The following is a 27,405-nucleotide window of genomic DNA, read 5'->3' as shown; positions in this document are numbered from 1 at the left end:
GTGTCTTGTCCACTTATACCAGCACAACACACACTAACACACCACCACCATGTCAGTGTCACTGCAGTGCTGAGAATGATCCACCACCCAAATAATACCTGCTCTGTGGTGGTGCTGTGGGGGTTCTGACCAGTGGCGTAACTAGGGGGGGAAGGTGCACTGGGGCCCATGGCAGGGGGGGAACTCTCCTTCACCCACCTCACTGCCCCCCCCCCCCCCCCCCCCCCAATGGGCTGCACGTATTATGCATGTATTATGGCAAGCCAAACAGGAAATATATAAATATATAGCAAACACTAATTAATATATATGGAATAAATAAATATATATATATATATATATATATATATATATATATATATATATATATATATATATATATATATATATATATACATATATACAGTATATATATACATATACGGTATATACATATATATGACATTTGTTGAGGGGGCCCAAAAAATTTTTTTGCACTGGGGCCCATGAGCTCCTAGTTACGCCACTGGTTCTGACCATTGAAGTGTTAACAGGGTGAAAGCAGGCTAAAAAGTATGTAGAGAAACAGTTGGACTACAGTCAGTAATTGTAGAACTACAAAGTGCTTCTATTATGGTAAGTGGAGCTGATAAAATGGACAGTGAGTGTAGAAACAAGGAGGTGGCTTATCAGCGTATGTATTGCGTAAATCGTGCGCAGCTGCGTGTGCATGAACGCGTCTTCTCTCTGCATGTGGGATAATCTACATTAGCGGATTATTTTGCACGTTTTATGTTTTAGTCTCTTGCAGATCTTTATGAATGTTAATAATGCATTAAGAAGCGTCCACAGCGCGTTATATATGAATCCGATGGAGATGCATTGATTACAAAGTTAATGTAGCTTAGCCACGAGGTGACATGTAGCTACATTGGATTAGCTGTGACAGTCAACGTTACTGTGCATGCAACAGCCAGATCAAAGCTGTTGTGTTTGTTTATTTGTTTAAAAGTTGCCTTTATGTGCTCTTAACATACAGCACTGAATATACTGAACCATCTGTCCATGTAAATTGTAGTTATTTACCCACTTGCATCCATTTCTAATCAATCTAAGACGTGACAGTTTCTTGTTTAAGTTAAACTCCCTGAGAAGCATCTGTTATGACGACCATTCTTAACAGAGATGGTAAATGACTTCACATTCTTCTATTTGAAGTATTTCACTGATTCATGTCTCTGAGATCTGACTGTGAAGTGTGCTGGTGGTGTGTTTTCATATCCTCTGTGTGTATAGAGAAACTAGAAGATGATGATGAACCATTGAGTAACCTGGCGAAGCCTGGCAGGGCCAAACGCTCTGTAGAAAGACGTAAGAGATTTTTAGATTTATTGCATGTCCTTTTCTTTCTCCTCCCAATTTTCCTCCCAATCTAGTCGTATCCAGTTACCTGATTGCATCACGCTTCCTTTCTACTGATGTTGATCTGTACTCTGATTGAGGAGAGCCGAGACTGACACTTGGCCGAATGCACATTTTCACCTGCACAGTGCACAGGGCGAGTTCATACACCGATCAGCCATAACATTAAAACCACCTCCTTGTTTCTACACTCTCTGTCTATTTTATCAGCTCTACTTACCATATAGAAGCACTTTGTAGTTCTACAATTACTGACTGTAGTACATCTGTTTCTCTGCATGCTTTGTTAGCCCCCTTTCATGCTGTTCTTTAATGGTCAGGACCCCCACAGGATGGGGATGGCAACTTTCAGAACCGGAAATAAGGAACACCCTGGGCTGGCGGGTTGGTGGAAGGCATAGGGTGTGGGGTGGTATGGCGGGTGTTTACCTGAGCGAGAGCGGTGGGGGGGGGTGTAGGAGGTTAGGGTTGCACCTATAAAAAATATAACGGGTCTTACACCGTCATAGGAACATTATCAAAATGTTTTATTTAGGCTGTTTAACATTTATTATTTTCATTCTTTATAATAATAAATCAGAACCATATTTTAGGCAAAACAACATAAAGAACATCATGTAACATTTTTTCTCAATAGTGCAAACAACATTTGTACATAATCCATCTTCACACTGACATGCAGCCCCGGTTCAATGCCCGGACGATGCCCACCCCAGCGCCCCCATAGCGCCGGCCCTGCCTGTGTTAATTTAGTTTGGCCCAAAGCCGGATTCGAACCTAAGGTGTAAAAATATGCGCGATGCGCTCTGCCCACTGCGCCACTCAAACAACAGAGTAATAAACAGGTTGTTATGCTGATATAACCTGCACACACGGCGTTACTAAATCTAAAAATGAACACTACTTAAAATAATAACCAAACGCTGTCTAATTCCCACAGTAGCAGCAGTTTCCTTATGTTTCATACATATCGCCCTGTCTCAGTTTAATCTGCTGCTTTTCTCTCCCATTAATAAAAATACAGAACAAAGCGCGTCCTGTATCGGTTCAATACGGAACACGACGTTTAGTTTCTAAATAAGGAAGGATTCCATAATTTACGGGACGGTTGGCAACCCTACCACAGGACCACTACAGAGTAGGTATTATTTAGGTGGTGGATCATTCTCAGCACTGCAGTGACATTGACATGGTGGTGGTGTGTTAGTGTGTGTTGTGCTGGTATGAGTGGATAAGACACAGCAGCGCTGATGGAGTTTTTAAACACCTCACTGTCACTGCTCTACTGAGAGTAGTCCACCAACCAAAAATATCCAGCCAACAGTGCCTTGTGGGCAGCATCCTGTGACCACTGATGAAGGTCTAGAAGATGACCAACTCAAACAGCAGCAATAGATGAGCGATCGTCTCTGACTTTACATCTACAAGGTGAACCAACTAGGTAGAAGTGTCTAATAGAGTGGACAGTGAGTGGACACGGTGTTTAAAAACTCCAGCAGCATTGCTGTGTCTGATCCACTCATATCAGCACAACACACACTAACACACCACCACCATGTCATTGACACTGCAGTGCTGAGAATCATCCACCACCTAAATAATACCTGCTCTGTAGTGGTCCTGTGGGGGTCCTGACCATTGAAGAACAGGGTGAAAGTGGGTTTAAAATGTATGTAGAGAAACAGATGAACTACAGTCAGTAATTGTAGAACTACAAAGTGCTTCTATATGGTAAGTGGAGCTGATAAAATGAACAGTGAGTGTAGAAACAAGGAGGTGGTTTTAATGTTATGGCTGATCGGTGTATGTGGATCAGCTTTGTGTATGGAGAGTCACACCCTGATTAACATCAGCTCTGGTGCGCTAGTGTGTTTTACTGCTGCGCCATCTGAGCTGCCCTGCAGGTCCTTTTTACCCCCCTATTCCCTCTTTTATAACATTTTAGTTTTCAGTCCTCCAATACAATTCCTCTGCCGCTTGAACCTTTTTCACACTTGCAGACTACCGACCGCCCCTTCAGAAACCTGCAATTGCTGGACGCTTCTTGTCACCAGCTAGCGATTGATTTTTACTAAGACACATGCTGAATACAGAGAATCATGCTACATTCTGTTTGTTCCTCTACTATTTGTCCTAAAATAAAATAAAAAGATTTTGCATTTGCTGTGTCGATGACGAGAAACCCTATTCCACCTTCCTGCATTTAGACACTGCCATCTGTCTATTGAGCATTCCTGCTAGATATGATGGGAACCTGGCGTGTCTGCACCAAAAATGTCCAAAACTCACTATGGACTTTGTTACAGTCTGGACTTAATAATGATATTTGTGGTAGATTGATCATATTTGATTTCTGTGCTTTTGTGCGATTTATATTGAAACATGACTTAGTTGTGATCGTGAGGTGTGTTTGTGCTGTGTGTAGAGTCAGTAGAAGACAGCTCAGATGATGATGAACCATTGAGTGACCTGGTGAAGCCTGGCAAGGCCAAACGCTCTGAAGAAACACGTAAGAGATTTAAACCATTCTTTCAAAAGATTGTCTTTTAATTGATGAGATACATTTTCTGAAAATTGGGTTTGTTATTGAATCTAGACAATAAATAGATAAAGTACATGAAACATGTTGCTGTTTTACCTACCTAACATCAGATGTAAAAGAGCTGTCGGATGATGACCAGCCGCTGACGACGATGATCAAGAAAAAGAAGAGAAACAGACCAGACAGAGAAAAGCTGGCCATACTGGGTGAGTTATTGTGCATTATCTTCACTAACTTGCCTAGAATGTGTTTTATTCATTGTTGATTCTTTTTTTTTTGTAATATAATTGACATGAAGTTTTAAACATTTGATAGATTGGTTTTAGAAATATAATCATTTTTTTATTTTGTTATGAAATGTAAAAACATGAAATTATGCTCATCTTTTTTAATAGTATAAATCTTACTCTAGAGTCTATTAATGTTATATTATGGTAAAAATCCTACTACAGTGGACCCTTGACTTACGAATTTAATTGGTTCCGAAGGGCTGTTCTTAAGTCAAAATGTTTGTTAGTTAAACCTATTTTTCCCATAAGACATAATGTAAATGGAATTAATCCGTGCCAGACCCCCCAAACCCCCTGCCCATACCTAACCTCTCTAATGTCTTACATGCTCTTTTTTGTTATAAAAACAAGTATATTTTACCTTAAATCTTAAATTATAGAATAGACATTTCTGTAATAAACAATATTAAACAACAATACACAGTAGTACTGTACTGTACATAAAACACACATCACATCTCAGTACAGTTCGTGTGCTGTACCATACACCATAATACATTTCCTTCTTTTTTTTTATAAATGTATCTACCAGAAACAACAATAATTCTCATATTTCTCTATTATTTCCTTCTTTATTTCAATAGTGTTGTATTTTGTAGGTGTAATTGAACAAAAGAAAGAATACTTTACTCAGCCGACTTCCTTCTTCTCTCTCTCTCACTGCCCCCTCTGTCTGATACACAGTGACAGCTACTGGCAGGAGTAATTATACAACACATCAAATAGTGTTTTTTTAATTTTCTCACTACTGCGCTTCCTCTGCACATTCTTTGAGGCCATTTTAATATAGAATTTTACAAAATATAAAGAAAACACCGGAAAAACACTGTCCGCTGTTCGAATGTTTGCTAACTATATATACAGGGGTTGGACAATGAAACTGAAACACCTGTCATTTTAGTGTGGGAGGTTTCATGGCTAAATTGCACCAGTCTGGTGGCCAATCTTCATTAATTGCACATTGCACCAGTAAGAGCAGAGTGTGAAGGTTCAATTAGCAGGGTAAGAGCACAGTTTTGCTCAAAATATTGCAATGCACACAACATTATGGGTGACATACCAGAGTTCAAAAGAGGACAAATTGTTGGTGCACGTCTTGCTGGCGCACAGCAAGTCTTTGTGATGTATCAAGAGCCACGGTATCCAGGGTAATGTCAGCATACCACCAAGAAGGACAAACCACATCCAACAGGATTAACTGTGGACGCAAGAGGAAGCTGTCTGAAAGGGATGTTCGGGTGCTAACCCGGATTGTATCCAAAAAACATAAAACCACGGCTGCCCAAATCACGGCAGAATTAAATGTGCACCTCAACTCTCCTGTTTCCACCAGAACTGTCCGTCGGGAGCTCCACAGGGTCGATATACACGGCCGGGCTGCTATAGCCAAACCTTCGGTCACTCGTGCCAATGCCAAACGTCGGTTTCAATGGTGCAAGGAGCGCAAATCTTGGGCTGTGGACAATGTGAAACATGTATTGTTCTCTGATGAGTCCACCTTTACTGTTTTCCCCACATCCGGGAGAGTTACGGTGTGGAGAAGCCCCAAAGAAGCGTACCACCCAGACTGTTGCATGCCCAGAGTGAAGCATGGGGGTGGATCAGTGATGGTTTGGGCTGCCATATCATGGCATTCCCTTGGCCCAATACTTGTGCTAGATGGGCGCGTCACTGCCAAGGACTACCGAACCATTCTGGAGGACCATGTGCATCCAATGGCGGTGCCGTGTATCAGGATGACAATGCACCAATACACACAGCAAGACTGGTGAAAGATTGGTTTGATGAACATGAAAGTGAAGTTGAACATCTCCCATGGCCTGCACAGTCACCAGATCTAAATATTATTGAGCCACTTTGGGGTGTTTTGGAGAAGCGAGTCGTAGTGACCTGGCCACTATCCTGCAAGAAGAATGGCTTAAAATCCCTCTGACCACTGTGCAGGACTTGTATATGTCATTTCCAAGACGAATTGACGCTGTACTGGCCGCAAAAGGAGGCCCTACACCATACTAATAAATTATTGTGGTCTAAAACCAGGTGTTTCAGTTTCATTGTCCAACCCCTGTATATATATATATATATATATATATAGATTTATATAGATATATATATATATATATATATATAGATATATAGATATATAGATATAGATATATAGATAGATAGATAGATAGAGAGAGAGAGAGAGAGAGACGGTTGGAGTGAACTTGTTCGTGACGCCACGTGTTCCGCGAATTTCTGTTCGTAATCCAAAATTTGTTCGTACGTTAAGTTGAAAAAGATCGTTCGTAACCCGAAATGTTCGTATGGTAAACCGTTCATAACTCGAGGGTCTACTGTATTATGGTTATTAGCTGCTTTAGACTTAGAATTGAATTGCCGTAGGATTGCTAGGACCACTTTATAGTGCAAATAAACCAGTAAACGTGAGGCACTTGAATGCTATGTGAATGAAAAATTCCACCTCTAAATCCACAAATTAATATTCTATGTTGCAAAATAGTAAGCACCAACCCCCTGAGGATCTATGGCTTTACCCTTGCTTCTGGTCACTGTGTGCCTGTCAGTTGCCCTATGACAGATTGGTGCCCTACCCTGGTGTAAAGCACATGCACCAGTCCATTGCAGGGTTTCAACCAACCCCCATCCCTTCTCAGACATAGCCAATTCCGTCTGTGTATGTGTTTGACGGCACCACTAAGATCCAAACCCAGTTCTCAGCAGTGTTGGACTAGCGTAATAGACCACTGCGCCACCCGAGCTACAAAAATCCAAATGAAAAATACAATTTCAGCCCTAGAATGAATCCAGTCATGTAATATTAATTACATTTCATTAATTAAACCCTGATATGCTTAAATGAACTTTAAGCGTACAACAGATCCCTTTTATTTTCCATTTCTTAAGATGCCAATAATCAGTTGCTAAGAGATGTAATAAATCAATGATATAAAGCTATATATAAGTTTTCATCACTGCAGCAACAGTTTAGGGAAGGTCCTTTCCTTTTCCAGCAAAACTGTGCTCAAAGCATGATCTATGAAGACACAAAGAATATCTTGGTTTAAAGAAACTCCAGTAGCCTGCACAGAGCCCTGACCTCATCCTCACTGAACAGCTTTGGAATGAACAGGAACATCAATTGAACGTCAGTGCCCAGTCATACAAATGCACTTTTGACAAAATAGGCACAAATTCCCACAGACACTTTTCAGTCTTGTGTGATGCTTATCAGAAGAGCGGCTGTTGTTATAGCTGAAAAGAGCACATGGAGGTTACGCTATTTTAATACCATTGGTTTTTTTAATGGGATATCCAACAAGCACATGGTCGGGTGTCCAGATATTTTTGGTCATATAGTGTATGTATAAGTTGTTTTGAATAGTGTAATAATTCCTTTAATTTTCAGATATTCTTGTGCACATGTAACGATAAAGAATAAACAGTATTCTATTCTTTGTTTTTGTCATAGGCAAGGAGGACAAAAAAGCCTCTGCACATTCTCCTGATAAGAATGCAGCACCTAAAAGAAGAGAAAGTCCTAAAAAGCCAGTTAAAGGTAGATAACATGCAGCACAAAAAGCATTGTTTTAATAGAGTTTGGCCTTTTTGAGGTCCTTTTATGAAGTGTCATAGTTACATAACATTCAACTGGCTGGACAGACGGTAATAGGTTTGTAGGGCTAACAATGTATACAACATCTTGTGATGTATCTACAAATGTGTTTACCAGACTCCAGAGTTTAATTCCCAGCTATGCTACGGACCGGCCGGGTGTCTAAACTAGGGTGACCATATTTTTTTTAATGCATTTTCTCCCTTTTTCTCCCGATTTTTAGCGATTCCAATTTTTTACCCAATTGCGTTATGCTTTCTCTCTACTGGTACTGACCCCCGCCCCTGATTGAGGAGAGCGAACTTACACACGCCATTTTTTCACCTGCACCAGCCGAGTTCATATGCGAATCAGCCACACCCTGATCACCATCGTTCCTCTAATCTGTGCAGACACCGTCAACCAGCCAGCAGAGGTCGTACTCGCTTCAGTTATGAGGAATCCACTCTTGCACCCTCCCTACGAACGAGCCAATCATAGTTCGTGTAGGCGCCCAGCCTGCTGGTTGCAGAGCTGATGTTCGAACTCGAGTCATGTCAGCTCTGGTGTGCTAGTGTGTTTTACTGCTGACCACCTAAGCACCCAGATTTTTATTTTATTGTGTTTGACCTCAACTTTTCTGGTAATAGGGTTTATAGTTTTATTAGTTTAGCATGGTGTTCTGTTTGTATTCACATCACATCAATGTTTTTTGTTCGATTGCAGTGCTGTCCAATGACAGTTCAGACGATGAACCTTTAACTGAGTTGGTAAGGAAGAAGAAGAAGCCGCAGATGAAGCAGGCAGTGGTGCTGTTGGAAAAAATGTCCAAAGAAGATGTAATGGACTTGATCGCACAGAAAGACAAATGCAGCCAGAAGGGGAAAAGCACGACTAGATCAGGTGATCACAGTGCTAACAGTATCTACTCGCACAGCTCTACCGGCCTGGCTGAGCACTCAGAGGACACATCTGAGCGTGTCTGAGAAACAAAGGTTGAAGAGGGTTTTTCCTCATAGCTGCTGCAACACTGACCCCTGCTGTTTGGTGGAGGTGTCAGGACGAGTGGTGGAGCTCATTGATTGGGCATAGTGTGACTCCATAGATGATAAGTGAAAAAAAAACAGTGGCCAGAGGCTTCCCAAATGTTGGAAGGGGTGATTGCCAGTCTACTAGTCTAAGCCTCTCCTTGGTCAGCGTAGAGGTGGTGCAGCAGAAGTGGAATTGGGATTGGAAATGACTAAATTGGGGCAAAAAAAGGAAAAATGCCTAGCAGCTCAAACACAGCTGATTGTGTCTGTTAAGTGTCCAAGTGGGCAGGTAGCAAGTGTTTACAGGTGTGTGATAGTATGAGTGTGTGTATATATATATATTATATATACATAATATTATATTATATATAATATATATATATACACACACACACACACACTGATCAGCCATAACATTAAAACCACCTCCTTGTTTCTACACTCACTGTCCATTTTATCAGCTCCACTTACCATATAGAAGCACTATGTAGTTCAACAATTACTGACTGTAGTCCATCTGTTTCTCTATGTACTTTAGCCTGCTTTCACCCTGTTCTTCAATGGTCAGGACTCTCTCAGGATCACCACAGAGCAGGTATTATTTAGGTGGTGGATCATTCTCAACACTGCAGTGACACTGACATGGTGGTGGTGTGTTAGTGTGTTGTGCTGGTATGAGTGGATCAGACACACCGTGTCCACTCACTGTCCACTCTGTTAGACACTCCTACCTAGTTGGTCCACCTTGTAGATGTAAAGTCAGAGATGATCGCTCATCTATTGCTGCTGTTTGAGTTGGTCATCTTCTAGACCTTCATCAGTGGTCACAGGATGCTGCCCACGGGGCGCTGTTGGCTGGATATATTTTTGGTTGGTGGACTATTTTCAGTCCAGCAGTGACAGTGAGGTGTTTAAAAACTCCAGCAGCGCTGCTGTCTCTTATCCACTCATACCAGCACAACACACACTAACACACCACCACCATGTCAGTGTCACTGCAGTGCTGAGAATGATCCACCACCCAAATAATATCTGCTCCGTGGTGGTCCTGTGGGGGTCCTGACCATTGAAGAACAGCATGAAAGGGGGCTAACAAAGCATGCAGAAAAACAGATGGACTACAGTCAGTAATTGTAGAACTACAAAGCGCTTCTATATGGTAAGTGGAGCTGATAAAATGGACAGTGAGTGTAGAAACAAGGAGGTGGTTTTAATGTTATGCATGATCAGTGTATATGTGCAGGTGTTTGTGAGTGTATGTTAGTGTATGTGTATGTAAGTTTGTATATGAGTGTGTGTGTGTGAGAAGGTAAAGCATGATTTTAAATATTTTTGTCTTTGTACCATTTTAGTATGAGTACAGATCAAAGACATTTTTTTCATTTAACAGCCTGTCACTACATTGCTAAAAAATGATAATAAATGTCAGACAGGATTCTTGGAAATCTGATTGTTGGAGGAAAAAGGTTGTTCAGTGAAATTCTGAGTGATAGATGATTGTTCTCTGAATTTGGGTAACATAAATGGTTTGCTTTCAGCACATAATGGGTAGAGTGAAACATTTCAGTTCCAAAACATGACAGTGCTATTTCTTTTTATTCTGCTCCACACGCTCAGCAATCTCACTTCCAGAGAACGAGGTCGAGAGTTCAGATGACGAGCCTCTGAGTCAAAAACTGAAGAGACTGAAAGAAAAAAACAAACGTGCAAGAGATAGAAAAGCAAAAGCAGGTAAGAGTTCCTAAATAATTCAATCATTAAGTGACAATTAATGTTATGTCATGATACATTACAATACATTAATACAGATCAGATAAGTCCGTCCTGAAATTCATCCTAGGTGCAGATGATGTGAAAGCAGCGGTGCATCAGTAGCATTAAATAGTTTGTACGACGCTCTGTGTATGCGCCATCAATCAGCCAGCAGAGGTCGTAATTAAACCAGTTATGCCTGCCGGTTGCAGAGCTAAGGTTCGAACTCACTAGATTGAGATGACAGCTCTGGTGTGCTAGCGTGTTTTACTTAGGGCTGCCACTAACGACTATTTTTCTATCGATTAATCTATAGTCTGTTTTATTGATTAGTTGATTAATCTGACGATTAATTTTTCTTCAAAAAATTGTTCAAATTGTACAAACTGTAGGCATAATAATAATATGGCACAAAACTACATGTAAACAGTGTTTATGTCCATATTACCAAATTCTCAAGTGATCTACAGTAAACAAAGTGTAACGTGTTTATGGCATTCCGTACACAAAGCAAAGTGCTTAAACTTATAGCAGAAATAAAATAGAGGTAGGCACGTCTCATTAAGCCAACGTACAGTAACCACAGAATGAGCCCAGATTCTAACCTACACATTCACTCAAAACTTACTTCAAATTGTAGCTCAAAGTGAGGTAAATTGGAGATACTAAATTGTCCATGACGGTGTTCAATATAAGCTTGAGAAGTGATGAACCTTGTGTAATGTGTAACTACCGTTCCTGTCATGAATGTAACAAAGTGTAAAACATGACGTTAAAATCCCAATAAACAAGCAAACAAACTTCAAATTGTAAGCGATGTGAACACTGGTAAGCATTTTACATGAGAAGCTTTTGAGCGCTGCGGCAACCGCAATAATCGCGAGCCCAACGCAGCAAGTGTGCGGCGCGTGTGAATGTGCCCTAACTGAACTCGCTAAGAAATACAGTATTCCAAGATCCCCGCGATTAAGAAGCATAATGAAACAATATACAGTGCCTGACAGAAGTTCTGTCGCTTATCCCTGTTGTGGAAACAAAAGCTTATAACCTGACTTTAAATTCATCCATTGGTTTTAGAAGTGACTCATATGAAAGCTGAAACCCTCCCAAATGAGGTTTAATTTACGAAAATAAATTTGCTTCACTGCAGAAATATTGATCATTTAATGAACACAGAAAGGTCAGATTTTGGCAAGACAAAAGTTTTGTCGCCTTGTCATATAATGCACCCAATCCTAGTTTACAGCCTCACCTGTGCTCACTAATTGATCGGTTAATTAGTGGGTGTGTATAAAAAGAACCCCAGCACCCCAGACCTTCACTTGAACTGCAACTTCACCTCTGACAACATGCCAAAAATCCACCCTGCGACCAAAGCCTTGATTATCAAGAGGCTGAAGACCAGATCCACTGCAGAGGTGGCTGGCACCTTTAATGTGTCTCAGCGTCAAGTACAAATAATTAAAAAAAGATTTGAAGAGACTGGAGATGTTTTTGACAAGCCCAGGTTCGGCAGACCCCGCAAGACAACTGCTAAGGAGGAACGTTTGTTGGTTAGAAAATCCAAAGCCAGCCCCTCTTCCACTGCAGCAGAGCTCCACCAGGCCTGGTCACCTCAAGTCCCTGTGTCAACTAGAACAGTTTGTAGGATTCTGTCTCGAAATGGCCTCCATGGTCGAATCAGTGCCCAGAAGCCAGCACTAAACAAAAGGCAATTAAAAGGCCCACAGCCTGCTAAACGGATGGACGCTGGAAAAGTGGCAGAAGGTGGATTTCTCAGATGAATCTTCAGTTGAATTACACCACAGCCGCCGCAAATACTGCAGGAGACCTACTGGAGCCCGTATGGATCCAAGATTCACCCAGAAAACTGTTGTTTGGTGGTGGAAAGATCATGGTCTGGGGTTACATTCAGTATGGGGGTGTGCGAAACATTTGCAAAGTGGAAGGCAATATCAATAGCCTAAAATATCAAGAAGTATTAGCTACCTCTTACATTCCCAATCATAAAAGGGGTCAAATTTTGCAGCAGGATGGTGCTCCATCTCATACATCCATCTCTACATCAAAGTTCCTCAAGGCGAAGAAGATCAAGGTGCTCCAGGACTGGCCAGCCCAGTCACCAGACATGAACATCATTGAGCATGTTTGGGGTAGGATGAAAGAGGAAGCTTGGAAGACAAAACCAAAGAATCTTGATGAACTTCTTTGCTATTCCTGATGACTTCATCAATAAATTGTATGAATCATTGTCGAACCGCATGGATGCAGTCCTTAAAACTCATGGAAGTCACACAAAATATTAAATATGGCTCTAATAGCACCACAACTTCATTCACCAATGTTATGAAACATATCTTTGTATTTGAAGTAAATTATTTGTTTGATTTTCACATTACTTTCTGTGAGCGACAAAACTTTTGTCTTGCCAAAATCTGACCTTTCTGTGTTCATTAAATGATCAATATTTCTGCAGTGAAGCAAATTTATTTTCGTAAATTAAACCTCATTTGGGAGGGTTTCAGCTTTCATATGAGTCATTTCTAAAACCAATGGATGAATTTAAAGTCAGGTTATAAGCTTTTGTTTCCACAACAGGGATAAGCGACAGAACTTCTGTCAGGAACTGTAGAAGTAAAAATGTGCTGTAACTGACCTTGCTAAGGAATACAGTATTCTAGGATCTCCCCGTAGTTTAAAGAAACAAGACAAGCAACATCGCGCTAGTGCTTCTGTGGTACCATTAAAGCAGTGTATAAACCTTTTTGTTTTGTGCCAGTTTAAGTATTCCCAAACTTTTGATGATTTTGGTCTAGGAAAACTTTAAGCTTTTTCGCTTAATGCAGCCTGGACCAAATACGACTTAGGTCATGTATGCAGCAAGTAGTGCTGAGGGAAATCATATGAACGCTTATATGAATGGAAACATTGTAGAAATTAAAAAGCATTGACTTAAAATATTGACCAATCGCGGCAACTTTACAGAATCCAGGACCGACAGACCAAAAATCCCTGTTGAGCAAGCAGAGGGCGACAGTGGCAAGTAAAAACAACCTTAAAATTACAGGAAGACACCTTGAGAGGAAGCAGACTCAGCAGGGACTTCCATCATCCTTGTGTGGCCTGGAGAATAATTATATTAATTAGACCTACACATCATACATGCACAAAATTAATTACAACTTAAAGTTGAAAAGTAAAGAATAAACAAGCAGTTAGAGTTCTTCATTATTTAGCCCAGTCTGTGATAAAGTCCATAGTGAGTTCTGGACATTTTCGGTGCAACGTTAAGTTCCCGTCACATCTAGCAGGAGCAGCATTGTTGGCACAGCAGTCTCAACAGTGCCTCATCACATGCCCACAGTAACATAATTTGTGGGTCTTCATGTGTGTCCGTAGCTTCTTTTCTGTTCTGGCCGTCTTGTACACCAGCTCAGTGGTCATCATCTTCCTGCAGGAGAATTAAAGCAGTTTTCTGATGCACTTGTTCTCAAAAGCCTGAATGTGTCTTTGTTCCTCTGTCTTCAGTGTCCAGGCTTCACATCCATCTGTGGCTACTGACCAGACAGGCTTTTGATTGTATTGTTCAGGGGCCAAATTCATTCAGTAGTGTTGCTATAAGTAGTAAAGCAAGACCATCAGCTTGTTATGAGTTTAAAGGGAAAACCTTGAAAGGGGTAAAGGCTGAGGACCTGTGTGATGCATTGGCATCCCGTCAAGGGTATTCCCGCTTTGCGCCCACTGCTTCCCAGTGAATCCGGGCCAAATGATGAACTTTTAATGATATTACTTCTGTTCACAGATGCCAGTTCAGACGATGAACCTTTAGTGAAGTGGGTGAAAACTGTGAAGGTAAAGGACAAGTCAAGGAAGAGGACCAGCAGGGACAAGGACCCAGTCGAACAAGGTGAGCATATGTGTATATTACATGGTACATGGTAATGTAGTGATACCGTGTTATGCCAGGATTTGGACGCCCCTTGGTTAAATTCTGTTCTCTATAGCAGGAATTTTTTTTCAAGCCACCCACATTTTGTCTAGGATTTTTACCACGACCCAGGCAACACATCAAATTCATCAAAACAAAACACCAAACTAAATATACTTCATTCATGAAAATGGTGTCAATCTGGTTCCACTGTGGTTTACAAGATGTAACGTAAAGCCTCCACAATGGGACGGTCATGTACAAGTTTAATTTACACTGATCAGCCATAACATTAAAACCACCTCCTTGTTTCTACACTGTCCATTTTATCAGCTCCACTTACCATATAGAAGCACTTTGAAGTTCTACAATTACTGACTGTAGTCCATCTATTTCCCTTTTCATGCTGTTCTTCAATGGTCAGGACTCTCCCATGATCACCACAGAGTAGGTATTATTTAGGTGGTGGATCATTCTCAGCACTGCAGTGACACTGACATGGTGGTGGTGTGTTAGTGTGTGTTGTGCTGGTATGAGTGGATAAGACACAGCAGCGCTGCTGGAGTTTTTAAACACCTCCCTGTCCCTGCTGGACTGAGAATAGTCCACCAACCAAAAATATCCAGCCAACAGCGCCCCGTGGGCAGTGTCCTGTGACCACTGATGAAGGTCTAGAAGATGACCAACTCAAACAGCAGCAATAGATGAGCGATCGTCTCTGACTTTACATCTGCAAGGTGGACCAACTAGGTAGGAGTGTCTAATAGAGTGGACTGTGAGTGGACACGGTATTTAAAAACTCCAGCAGCATTGCTGTGTCTGATCCACTCATACCAGCACAACACACACTAACACACCACCACCATGTCAGTGTCACCGCAGTGCTGAGAATGATCCACCACCTAAATAATACCTGCTCTGTAGAGGTCCTGTGGGGGGTCCTGACCATTGAAGAACAGGGTGAAAGCAGGCTAAAAAAGCATGTAGAGAAACAGATAGACTACAGTCAGTAATTGTAGAACTACAAAGTAATCCTATATGGTAAGTGGAGCTGATAAAATGGACAGTGAGTGTAGAAACAAGGATGTGGGTCTCTCTCTGTCAGAATGCGATTACGTTCTCTGCCGGCTGATTAAAAGGCGCCTGCACAGAGATGAGGAAGAGTGCCCTTAGGGTGTGTCTCCCTGCATGCAACGCTAGGTGGCGCCAAACTCGTCAATATGCGGGTGGCAAAAATGCATCCGGCTGCTGCCCATGTTTCGGAGGGGATATGGGTTGGCTTCGATCTCCTCAGTCAGGGCAGGGTTTGGCATAGACAGAGAGGAAGCACAATGCAAATTGAACAATTGGAAAAAAAAAAAAAAGAAATTTGTTTATTTAATTATTATTATTATTGTCTGCAACCCATTTTTTTGACTCTTGACCCAAAAACTCTGTCCCTGTATTTGAAGAAATATATATGACATACAAGAAACCCAAACAATTGTTCCAAAAGTATATGGACTCCCTAAATAATTTAGATGTTTCCAACTTTGTGGCATTAGTTTGGGGAAGGCCCTTTCTCTTCCAGCATGCCAAGAACTCAAGTGGTCAGCACAGAGCCCTGACCTCAACCCTATTGAACATCTGTAAGAAGAATTGGAATGTTGATTGTGAGCCAGGCCTTCTCGCTCCAACATCAGATGCTTTTTTCGACTAAATGGACACAAACTCCCACAGACACACTCCAAAATTGTGTGGAAAGCTTTCTTAAAAGAGTGGAGTCTGCTAATATGGGGTAATTCTATATTTATGCCCATTGTTTTAAAATGAGATGTTTCACATGCTCATGGTCGGCTGTCCACATACTTTTTAACTTAGTGTTTGTACAGTCTGTTAGATGAAGTGATTTATATATGTGTTTTTACCAATGCAGTGTGAGGCGGCACGGTGGCTAAGTGGGTAGCACTGTCGTCTCACAGCAAGAAGGTCCTGGGTTCGATCCCCAGGTGTTCGGTCCGGGTCCTTTCTGTGTGGAGTTTGCATGTTCTCTCCGTGTCTGCGTGGGTTTCCTCCGGGTGCTCCGGTTTCCTCCCACAGTCCAAAGACATGCAAGTGAGGTGAATTGGAGACACTAAATTGTCCATGACTGTGTTTGATATAACCTTGAGAAGTGATGAATCTTGTGTAATGAGTAACTACCGTTCCTGTCATGAATGTAACCAAAGTGTAAAACATGACGTTAAAATCCTAATAAACAAACAAACAAACCAATACAGTGTACAGATAACCAGTTTCTTTTCTTTCAGGGGTTTAACTTGGACATTGTGTGAAAGCAGAAGGTAGAAGACAGTACAAAAGGGCTTGCTGACTGGATGAAGAATGAACTTCTTGTTCTGTAGTACTAGATTTTATTCTGTCATTAATTCATAATTAGGGTGACAATGTTACTCATTTCTTTTAATCAACAACCGATCCACAGTGGAAGGTTAACTGATAACCGACAAGCTCCTAGCGTCATGTTAAGATATTAAACACTTCACTGAGTTTTATATCAACAACTTTATTTATTACAACAGCATCATAGCAATCATGGCAGTGATGTAGAACAGTACAATTAACATAAACACTGTGAGCAGAACCAATCCAGTATTCTGATCTTATACAGTACAGGTCATTACAAACGTGAACTGAACATGCTAATCATAATGAATAGAGATGCAGTCGGTATATAAAAGCATCCTGACAACATTACTGTGCTTATTAATAATTGATAAGCAGAGTTTAATCTTAATATTGATGCACGATACAAAACATCCACATCATTGTATAAACAAAGTTACACACAGATTCACATGTGCAAAATGCAACAGGCAGTCAGACTTCAGACTGACACCAAACAGATTCATCGAATGTAAATGAGAATATATATATATATATATACACTGATCAGCCATAACATTAAAACCACTTCCTTGTTTCTACGCACACTGTCCATTCTATCAGCTCAACTTACCATATAGAAGCACTTTGTAGTTCTGCAATTACTGACTGTAGTCCATCTGTTTCTCTGCATGCTTTGTTAGCCCCCTTACCTGCTCTGTAGAGTCCTGACCATTGAAGAACAGCATGAAAGGAGAAAGGTTTTGGCTGATCGGTGGGGCTTGAACCAGCTTACAGTACGCTTACAGTACGCTTACAGTACGCTTTCAGTGCCAATCACAAGCTCGGATAAAAAAGGGAAGCCAAATCAGGTATGCAGACCAGAATGTTCCGCTGTGGTGACCCCTGAATACAGGAGCTGCTCCTATTCAGGTTACGAAATGGCAAGAGGGGCAAGCCGTAGCCTAGTGGTTAAGGTACTGGACTAGTACTCAGAAGGATGCTGGTTCAAGCCCCACGACTGCCAGGTTGCTACTGTTGGGCCCCTGAGCAAGGCCCTTAACCCTCAATTGCTCAGACAGTATACTGTCACAGTACTATAAGTCACTTTGGATAAAGGCATCTGCTAAATGCCGGAAATGTAAATGTTTGGACAGTTGTAGCCTAGTGGTTAAGGTACTGAACTAGTATTTAAAGTCACTGGTTCAAGCCCTGCCACTGCCACTGTTGGGCCCTTAAACAAGGCCCCTAACCCTTAATTGCTTTGGATAAAAGCTGGGAATGTAAATGAGATGAGGTTGTATTTAAAGCTGGAACATGCACCCAGAGGGTGGGTGTGTTACAAATCAGCACTATCAATAGAATCTGTAGACATCAGTATTATCGCTCTCGATTCAAATCAATCAGCAGCTGTTGCAGATGAATTTAAATGACGTTTTTAACAGACAGCATTAATCAAACGACTTCTTTGTTGGTTATCTGTTAACCAGTCCATCATTGATATCCCATTTTATAATAATTATCAAACCAACTACAATCATGATACACCGATCTGACATTCGTACAGTTGAACATACACTGAACTATAAATTATATATATTTAACATCATGCATCTAAGTAGCGTTTTTATTTTATTTTTTACATTGTTTTAAATATTTTAGATTTTGTATTGTTTTAATTAGTTGTATTTTATGCTGTTTATGCTGTTTTTTTAGTAAACTGTACTAAATGTATTTTACTGATTGTTTCTTGAGAGACAAGAATTTGGGACCGTATGTAAAATACCAATAAAAAAAAAACTTTGTGTAAATTGAAACTGATTGTTTTATTGTTTTATTTTACCAGTTTTGTTATTTTTGAAAATACTGTAATGCTCATTCTAAAATTGGCATCTTAAAGACATTCCAAGAAATGCTGGGACAGGGACTATTTAAAATGACTTAAGGATGTTTTATACGTTTAAAAGACATCTTAAACAGGTGATCATGCTAGAGAGTAAAAGCAGCTTCCAGGAAAGGGCCAAGTCTTTATGAGCATGAAATGGTGGGTAGGGTAATAAAAATAGAAGATCAATAAAATAGAATAAAAAAAAAACAAGCTTATATATAAAAATATAAATGTGAGTGTATATATACATTTAAACATTGTAAAGTGCAAATATGCATCGTTATCAACTGCAAACAGTGGCAAGATTTAAAATAGCTTTCTAGTGTGATTGATAAATTGATGAATAATACTGCATGAGAGGTTAAGTCCAGACTGTAGTTTGAAGTGATGTGATAGTTGTAGCCTAGTGGTTAAGATATTGGCTAGTTCAAGCCCCACCACGGCCAGGTTGCCACTGTTGGGCCCTTGAGCAAGGCCCTTAATCCTCAATTGCTTAGACTGTATACTGTAAGTCATTTTGAATAAAAGCGTCTGCTAAATGCTGGAAATGTGATATAGCACATGTCCAGTGTGTGAGTGTATGTAATGTAAGTGTTGGTAAAGTGATTAAGAAGAAGGTGAGTAATACATTGTTCAGCATTCTGATGGCCTGCAGGAAGAAGCTGTTCTTCTGGATTTTATGCTGCGGTACCGTCTACCTGAAATGTCTATGCATAATGGTTAAAAACAAAAACCACTACTGAATGTTTGTGACCTTTAATCTCCAGACGACACTGCCCGAAAAATTGTTTTTGTAATATAAACAACACAGGCCTATGAATGCCGTGACAATTTTGTCATGTCAACACTGTAGTGTAGCATCCACTCATGCAATAACACCAAAGACTTTTGTGGCCTCAAGCTCATTTAAAATAGCCTGAAATTACCTGTATGAAGTTTGAAAAACCTGAGATCATCATGGTAAGCGTATTTTGGTGCCCCTGCCATTAGTAACCAAATTTTTTAAAGCACTTTTATTGCTGAAATATACATACGTAAAGATTGCTGGTGCTAGCTGATTGCTATTTTTTTTAATTTTTTTTTAATTTTTTATTATTTGTATTATTATTACATATTTTTAAATAAATGCAGCTTTTTATACTTTATTATTAAATTTATCCTCATATATTTAATGGTATAGTAATATGCATAATTATTATTTAAAAATTAAATAATTATTTAATGATACTTTTATGGTAATTTTTATTTTAAATAATTATTCGTGTGTAATAATAATTGTCAATAATGATATCAACATTATTATTAAAATTATGCTAATAATTGCAGCTATTGTATAATAATTATTTGTATTATCATTACTCTTATTCTAATATTAAATGTATAATATTCACCAATATTATTCAAAACATGTATACTTCATGACTATTTTTTATCAATAATGATATATTAATAATAATAATAACAACAACAAAACAATGGTGATAATAATAATAATAACAACAATGGTAATAATAATAACAATAATAACAGTAATAATAATAATAACAATGACAATAATAATAATAATAATGGTTATAATAATAATAATAATAATAATAACAATGGTAATAATAATAATGGTGATAAAAATAATAATAATAACAATAATAATAATAATAATAACGGTAATAATAATAATAATAATAATAATAATTATTATTATTATTATTATGTAGTAATAATTATCATCATTGCCAGGGCAGTTGTAGCCTAGTGGTTAAGGTACTGGACTAGTAAGCAGAAGGTCACTAGTTCAAACCCCACCGCTGCCAGGTTGCCACTGTTGGGCCCTTGAGCAAGGCCCTTAACCTTTAATTGCTTAGACTGTAATACTGTAAGTAACTTCTTTAAAAGCTTCTGCTAAATGCAAATTTAATGCGTAAATGTAAATTGTCATTATGGCATTCAAGCTACAGACCCACGTTGAATCTGATCAAGATGAAGCTGTTACTACAAATAAAATAAATAAATAAATAAATGACTTAAAGCATACAATAATGAGCCAAAACATAAGGACCATCTGTCTAATACTGTATACTGTTGACAGAGCCCTGTTCATGCTCTGCTCATCGTTTGCCGTTCCTAATATTTTGGCTAAGGTTTATTCGACTTGTCTGCGCATGTGGTGCGCAGGGCTGATGTTTAAAACTCATCTGCGGTTGTTGCACTATGCGAGACGGTGTTTTGTCCCTCGGAGTGATCCGTACTTGCGTGGTGTAAAGTTGAAGCTGAGACAGCTGGAGGAAGTTCTAGTTTAATACAGCTCTGTTCCTGATGCTTCACATCATGATTATAACGTCCTTCATTAACTCTCATCATCCTGTTATTACTTAGAACAAGTCTGTACATCAGCGTCCTTTTTATTCTGTAATAAATCATCTCCAGCTGTGCTGAATCAACATATAACAACAAACACAGCAGAGTAATGCTCTTCTAACTGCTGCTCGAATCTTCATCTTCATCATCAGTCTGTGTAACGGTAAGATACAGACATATCTGACTCTAAACAGGTCTTTATGTTACAGTCAGTAGCTGTGATTGTAATACTCTTTATATGTAATCCATTGCTAACGTTAGCCAGCATCCTTATAGTGTAGTGTAGGGCTGGACGGTATGATCAAACATCTGTATCACGGTATTTTCTAAGATTCTGACGGTTTCACGGTATATCACTGTGTGTTTTTTTGTATTACTGAGACTTTTCATATGTCTGTGGCTTATTTAACATTGTAGTTCTACAATTACTGACTGTAGTCCTTCTGTTTCTCTGCATGCTTTGTTAGCCCCCTTTCATGCTGTTCTTTAATGGTCAGGACTTTCCCAGGACCACCACAGAGCAGGTATTATTTAGGTGGTGGATCAAACACAGCAGTGCTGATGGACACCTCACACCTGTCACTGCTGGACTGAGAATAGTCCACCAACCAAAAATAACCATCTAACAGCTTCCATAATGCAGCGTCCTGTGACCACTGATGAAGGTCTAGAAGATGACCAACTCAAACAGCAGCAATAGATGAGTGATCGTCTCTGACTTGACATCTACAAGGTGGACCAACTAGGTAGGAGTGTCTAATTGAGTGGACACTAGTGAGTGGACACAGTATTTAAAAACTCCAGCAGCGCTGCTGTGTCTGATCCACTCATACCAGCACAACACACACTAACACACCACCACCATGTCAGTGTCACTGCAGTGCTGAGAATGATCCACCACCTAAATAATACCTGCTCTGTGGTGGTCCTGGGAGAGTCCTGACCATTGAAGAACAGCATGAAAACAGGCTAAAAAAGTATGTAGAGAAACAGATAGACTACAGTCAGTAATTGTAGAACTACAAAGTGCTTCTATATGGTAAGTGGAGCTGATAAAATGAACAGTGAGTGTAGAAACAAGGAGGTGGTTTTAATGTTATGGCTGATCAGTGTATATAATGAAGATTTTGAGTACTATAAGCTTTGCTTGGCCCCACAAGATGACACAATATATAATGGAACCAGTACGTGTGAAATGGTTTCAACAAATACAGTTTTATTTAAGTATTGTACCATTAACCCTAGCTCTCCCTTTAACAAATAAAACAACATTCACAAACTCCACTGTACAACTTGACCACAAGTCTGTTGTAGAAAAGTGGACGACTGCTGTGGGCGGTGCTGCTGTTTACCGTGCGCTTTTATTTTGCAATGATAGCAAAGCATTATCAAATATTGAACTTTTTTGATGCTCATTTATTTGAAGTAAATTGACTGTGGCTTACTTTGTTAAGTTTATGTTATATTTTATCGAGATATGAGTTTTTTAGTCATATCACCCAGCCTTAGAGAGTAGGTGTCTCTTTTAAAAGACTCGTGATACTTTCATGTTTTATTAACGTGTTAATGTGTGACTAGTAACTATCGGTAAAGTATCAGGGCAGATCAGCAAAACTGCATGTGCTATGGTGATAGCCCTAACAAGATCAGATTTTTTATTTTTATTCATATTTAACCCTAATTTTTTACAGAAATGGCTGAACTGCGATGTAGAAAACCAGGTGAGAAGAAGGAGGCTGATTCTAAAGTGGATAAAGCACAGGACAAAGGTAACGGAGCTGACTAAGGTTCTCCCGTACCCCAAACATAATCTGTAACAGCAGCCATATATACAAGCCCAGACATGTGACGATAGCTGCCATACTCTGCAAACTAATGTTAGATTTAAAGTGCTGATCATGGTGTTTATGGCAGTTGTAGCCTAGTGGTTAAGGTACTGGATTAGTAAGAAAAGGTTCAAGCCCCACCACTGCCGAATTGCCACTGTTGGGTCCTTGAGCAAGGCCCTTAGCCTTCAACAGCTTTGACAGTATACTTTCACAGTACTGTAAGTCACTTTAGATAAAAGTGTCTGCTAAATGCCGAAAAATGTAAATGTAAATATTTACAGATCTCCCTGTTCGACAATGTTTTTCTGAAGATGTTAAAGCAGATCCCAGCGCTGTCAAAACAGAAGACACAGACAGAGAAGGAGCAGCGGATGATACCGTGACTGAAGAAGTGCAAAAAGGGGGCGTTGCTGACACCTCCTCACCCGCCGAGCAGGAACAGAAAGTCGAGCAGGACTCGAACCCAGCGTCAGCCAAGGAGGCACCCAAGAACAGCAAATGTGAGTTTTAACCATCTTCCTTCCTTGACGTGGCCTAGTTGAGCAAGGCCCTTAACCCTCAATTACTTGTAATTGCAAGTCATGTTGGGTAAAAGCGGCTGCTAAATGCTGTAAACATGAACACCGCTGCACCTGATACTCACTCCAGAACTTCACACCGCTACCATTGGTTTGAATGGCCTGAGGCTAACTGTGTTAGCTTAGTAAGTGAAACTGCGGTGACGTAATAACCGTGTAAGGCAGCAAGGCAGCTCACTAGGTTTTCGAAACAGACCCTAGGTTTTACTGTAGTGCTGAGAATGGTCCACCGCCCAAACATCACATCAACAATACCGACTAAGACCCTTGGACAAGCTCAAAGAATGCCAGCATGATAAGCTACATTTGTAATTTTTTTAGCCTGACTGCTCAGGTGGCACAGAGGTCTAACACACTAGCTCCCCGCTGTGAAGTGTCTGAGTCTGTGTCTAAGGGAGGGAAGGCTTTTTTCTATTCAAATAGGACCTAGTGTGACTCTTTGTACGCGGTATGTCTAAGAAGTGGCTGCCGACCACCCAATTTTTAGAGTCTCTCCTTGGAAAAGATCAAAGAATGCCAGCATGTGACCTGGCAGAAATAGTAGAACCTAGCCTCTTAGGTGACCCAGGAGTCACTGAGGCAAGGACACCATACGAACACAAAACAAATAAACAAGTCAGAAAGCAAAATGCCCAATAAGTACTGGTAAATAAAAGGATCTCCTGAGACTCAGAGACTGTATGATCAAAGAGACCTATGTCCCTCTGTGCCCCCTGCTGGCCATTAATGGCAGGACAGATAGACATGATTCTGCAATCCAAGCCCACTTCCAATCTCCATGGGAAGTGGTCTAATTACAAGAAACTATACATTTTTTAATTGTGCTTTTAAATATTAATACTGTGGAACCTCGATTCAATGGACTAAAAGGGGGGAGCACTGGTACGTAAAATGCAATTGTCCAAAACAATAAGGGGGTGCAAAAATACATGAAAACACAGCACTAAGATCCACAAAAGTGCTAAACCTGCACATATAATAAACAGTAAAATGAACAATGTTAATAGATGTATAAATATGTCATGTATAACATATATTAAAATTGGTGTACTGTACTACTGGGGAGACATTTCATTTACCTTGTGTGGTGGAAGAAATGTTGTTTTTACCTGTGATCGTATAGTGGGGATTCAGAGTATCTATTTTTCTGAGTCTGAAGCACTGCTGGTGGCTACTGGAACAGCGCTGGTGCATAACTAAGCACTAGAACTTCAAAAATGAAGCATAAAACGCCAAGGAAAAGGCGAGAACAAAGTGAGCCTCCAGACAAAATAAAGCCCATCACTCATATAAACACAGAGATGTCGCCGGCTAGTGGACAGTCACTGAACTACTGGTCTTGATACGCCACTCGCAGGAATTGTAAACAATCAGACCAGGTGTTTGGTTTTCCAGATTTTGTCTGTTAAACCCGAAATCCGTTAAATGGAGGTCCGTTAAATCGAGGTTCCACTGTATTTATTAAAGTAAAATTTTTTTTAATTTAATATTTAATTTAAAATTGTACACAGACAGAGACAATCATGTCTGTATATATGCCCGACTGGCTGATAGCACAGCTGGGATTTGGATCTGAATCTTAACCATAGTGGCCTAGGAGGAAATGCTTTGCCCAAACTCATATTTACATCTTATGTTGATTATTTATTTATTTATTTAGGCTTGTTTATTAATAAATATACTACAATTACAATTGCTTTACTTTAGTTGCAAATTCGACATTGTATACTGTAGTCGATATAGATTACTGAACCTGTCCCTGAACACCTGTGACCTGATTATATCTCGATTTTCCTCTGCACCTCACCCCCCACCCCACTTCCTCTGCAGCTGTACTGTTCCAGCGGATGGCGAAAGTGTTTACTGGATGCGTGGCAGCAGTCACCTGCGGGATGATGTACGCCGTATACCTCAGCACATACCACGAGAGGAAGTTCTGGTTTTCCACCCGCCAGGTATAGAGACACGAGCATAAGCAGCACATTGGTGGCACATTGTTGTTAGCACTGTTAGTCTTCTGTCATGTCTGATCAACCACATTCGTAATATTTTTAGACTGATTGCTTGTGTGACACAGAGGTCTAACACACTAGCTCCTCACTCCAGAGTGTCTGAGTCTGTGCCTGAGGGAGGGAAGGTCTGTTGGGATCTGAGATCTCTGGGACTTTTTCCCGAGGATTCATATAGGACATAGTGTCACTCTCTGTACATGGTATGGCTATGTGTGGGAACCCACAATTGGCAGGTGATAAGAAGTGGCTGCCAACCATCCACTTGTTAGATGGGGCGAGTGATAGTCTGCAGCTCTCCTTGGCCAGAATAGGAGAAGGGGTTCAACAGCTAGATTGACAGAGAGATAGACAGTCAGACAGTCAGACAGTCAGACAGTCAGACAGTCAGACAGACAGATAGATAGATAGATAGATAGATAGATAGATAGACAGACAGACAGACAGACAGACAGACAGACATAGATAGATAGATAGATAGATAGATAGATAGATAGATAGACAGACAGAGATAGACAGACAGACAGACAGATAGATAGATAGACAGACAGACACAGACAGAGATAGATAGATAGAGAGAGAGAGAAATAGATAGATAGACAGACAGACAGACAGACAGAGATCGATAGATGGATAGACAGACAGAGATAGATAGATAGAGAGACAGAGACAGACAGATAGATAGGTAGGTAGGTAGGTAGGTAGGTAGGTAGATAAATAGTAGATAGACATACAGCCAGACAGTAACAGAAAGACAGACAGACAGAGATAGATGGATAGACGGATAGACAGACAGACAGAGATAGATAGATAGATAGATAGACAGAGATAGATAGATAGATAGATAGATAGATAGATAGATAGATAGATAGATAGATAGATAGATAGATAGATAGATAGATAGATAGACAGAGACAGACAGATAGACAGATAGATAGGTACAGTGTATCACAAAAGTGAGTACACCCCTCACATTTCTGCAGATATTTAAGTATATCTTTTCATGGGACAACACTGACAAAATGACACTTTGACACAATGAAAAGTAGTCTGTGTGCAGCTTATATAACAGTGTAAATTTATTCTTCCCTCAAAATAACTCAATATACAGCCATTAATGTCTAAACCACCGGCAACAAAAGTGAGTACACCCCTAAGAGACTACACCCCTAAATGTCCAAATTGAGCACTGCTTGTCATTTTCCCTCCAAAATGTCATGTGATTTGTTAGTGTTACTAGGTCTCAGGTGTGCATAGGGAGCAGGTGTGTTCAATTTAGTAGTACTGCTCTCACACTCTCTCATACTGGTCACTGAAAGTTCCAACATGGCACCTCATGGCAAAGAACTCTCTGAGGATCTTAAAAGACGAATTGTTGCGCTACATGAAGATGGCCAAGGCTACAAGAAGATTGCCAACACCCTGAAACTGAGCTGCAGCACAGTGGCCAAGATCATCCAGCGTTTTAAAAGAGCAGGGTCCACTCAGAACAGACCTCGCGTTGGTCGTCCAAAGAAGCTGAGTGCACGTGCTCAGCGTCACATCCAACTGCTGTCTTTGAAAGTTAGGCGCAGGAGTGCTGTCAGCATTGCTGCAGAGATTGAAAAGGTGGGGGGTCAGCCTGTCAGTGCTCAGACCATACGCCGCACACTACATCAAATTGGTCTGCATGGCTGTCACCCCAGAAGGAAGCCTCTTCTGAAGTCTCTACACAAGAAAGCCCGCAAACAGTTTGCTGAAGACATGTCAACAAAGGACATGGATTACTGGAACCATATCCTATGGTCTGATGAGACCAAGATTCATTTGTTTGGTTCAGATGGTCTCAAGCATGTGTGGCGGC

The 27,405-nt window shown here is 40.3% G+C and overlaps 2 protein-coding genes across 3 annotated transcripts in view; both read left to right on the top strand.

Annotated features, from left to right (window-relative positions):
- The first annotated feature begins 800 nt into the window (after nucleotides 1-800).
- Nucleotides 801-18,720, top strand: LOC134319346 (uncharacterized). 2 transcript variants are annotated; one of them, XM_063000457.1, is made up of 9 exons: nucleotides 801-1,167; nucleotides 1,276-1,350; nucleotides 3,827-3,910; nucleotides 4,054-4,149; nucleotides 7,709-7,795; nucleotides 8,558-8,734; nucleotides 10,480-10,593; nucleotides 14,417-14,521; nucleotides 16,831-18,720. In XM_063000457.1, the coding sequence occupies exons 1-9, from the start codon at nucleotides 1,143-1,145 to the stop codon at nucleotides 16,836-16,838; spliced, it is 771 nt and encodes a 256-aa protein (XP_062856527.1). In that variant the 5' UTR covers nucleotides 801-1,142; the 3' UTR covers nucleotides 16,839-18,720. The 2 variants fall into 2 exon arrangements, with proteins under 2 accessions (XP_062856527.1, XP_062856538.1); XM_063000468.1 differs by lacking the exon at nucleotides 7,709-7,795.
- A 2,521-nt stretch (nucleotides 18,721-21,241) lies between these two features.
- Nucleotides 21,242-27,405, top strand: part of LOC134319337 (probable C-mannosyltransferase DPY19L4) — a 29,305-nt gene continuing 23,141 nt past the window's right edge. Inside the window, exons 1-4 of the mRNA XM_063000447.1 lie at nucleotides 21,242-21,309; nucleotides 22,838-22,915; nucleotides 23,287-23,475; nucleotides 25,384-25,508. Of these exons, the coding sequence (XP_062856517.1) occupies nucleotides 22,840-22,915; nucleotides 23,287-23,475; nucleotides 25,384-25,508 (390 nt within the window). The 5' untranslated portion in view covers nucleotides 21,242-21,309; nucleotides 22,838-22,839. The remainder of the gene's footprint in view (nucleotides 21,310-22,837; nucleotides 22,916-23,286; nucleotides 23,476-25,383; nucleotides 25,509-27,405) is intronic.

The sequence above is a fragment of the Trichomycterus rosablanca genome, chromosome 1, assembly GCF_030014385.1.
Source record: "Trichomycterus rosablanca isolate fTriRos1 chromosome 1, fTriRos1.hap1, whole genome shotgun sequence".
NCBI classification, from domain to species: Eukaryota; Metazoa; Chordata; class Actinopteri; order Siluriformes; family Trichomycteridae; genus Trichomycterus; species Trichomycterus rosablanca.
This window is presented reverse-complemented; position numbering and strand designations above follow the sequence as displayed.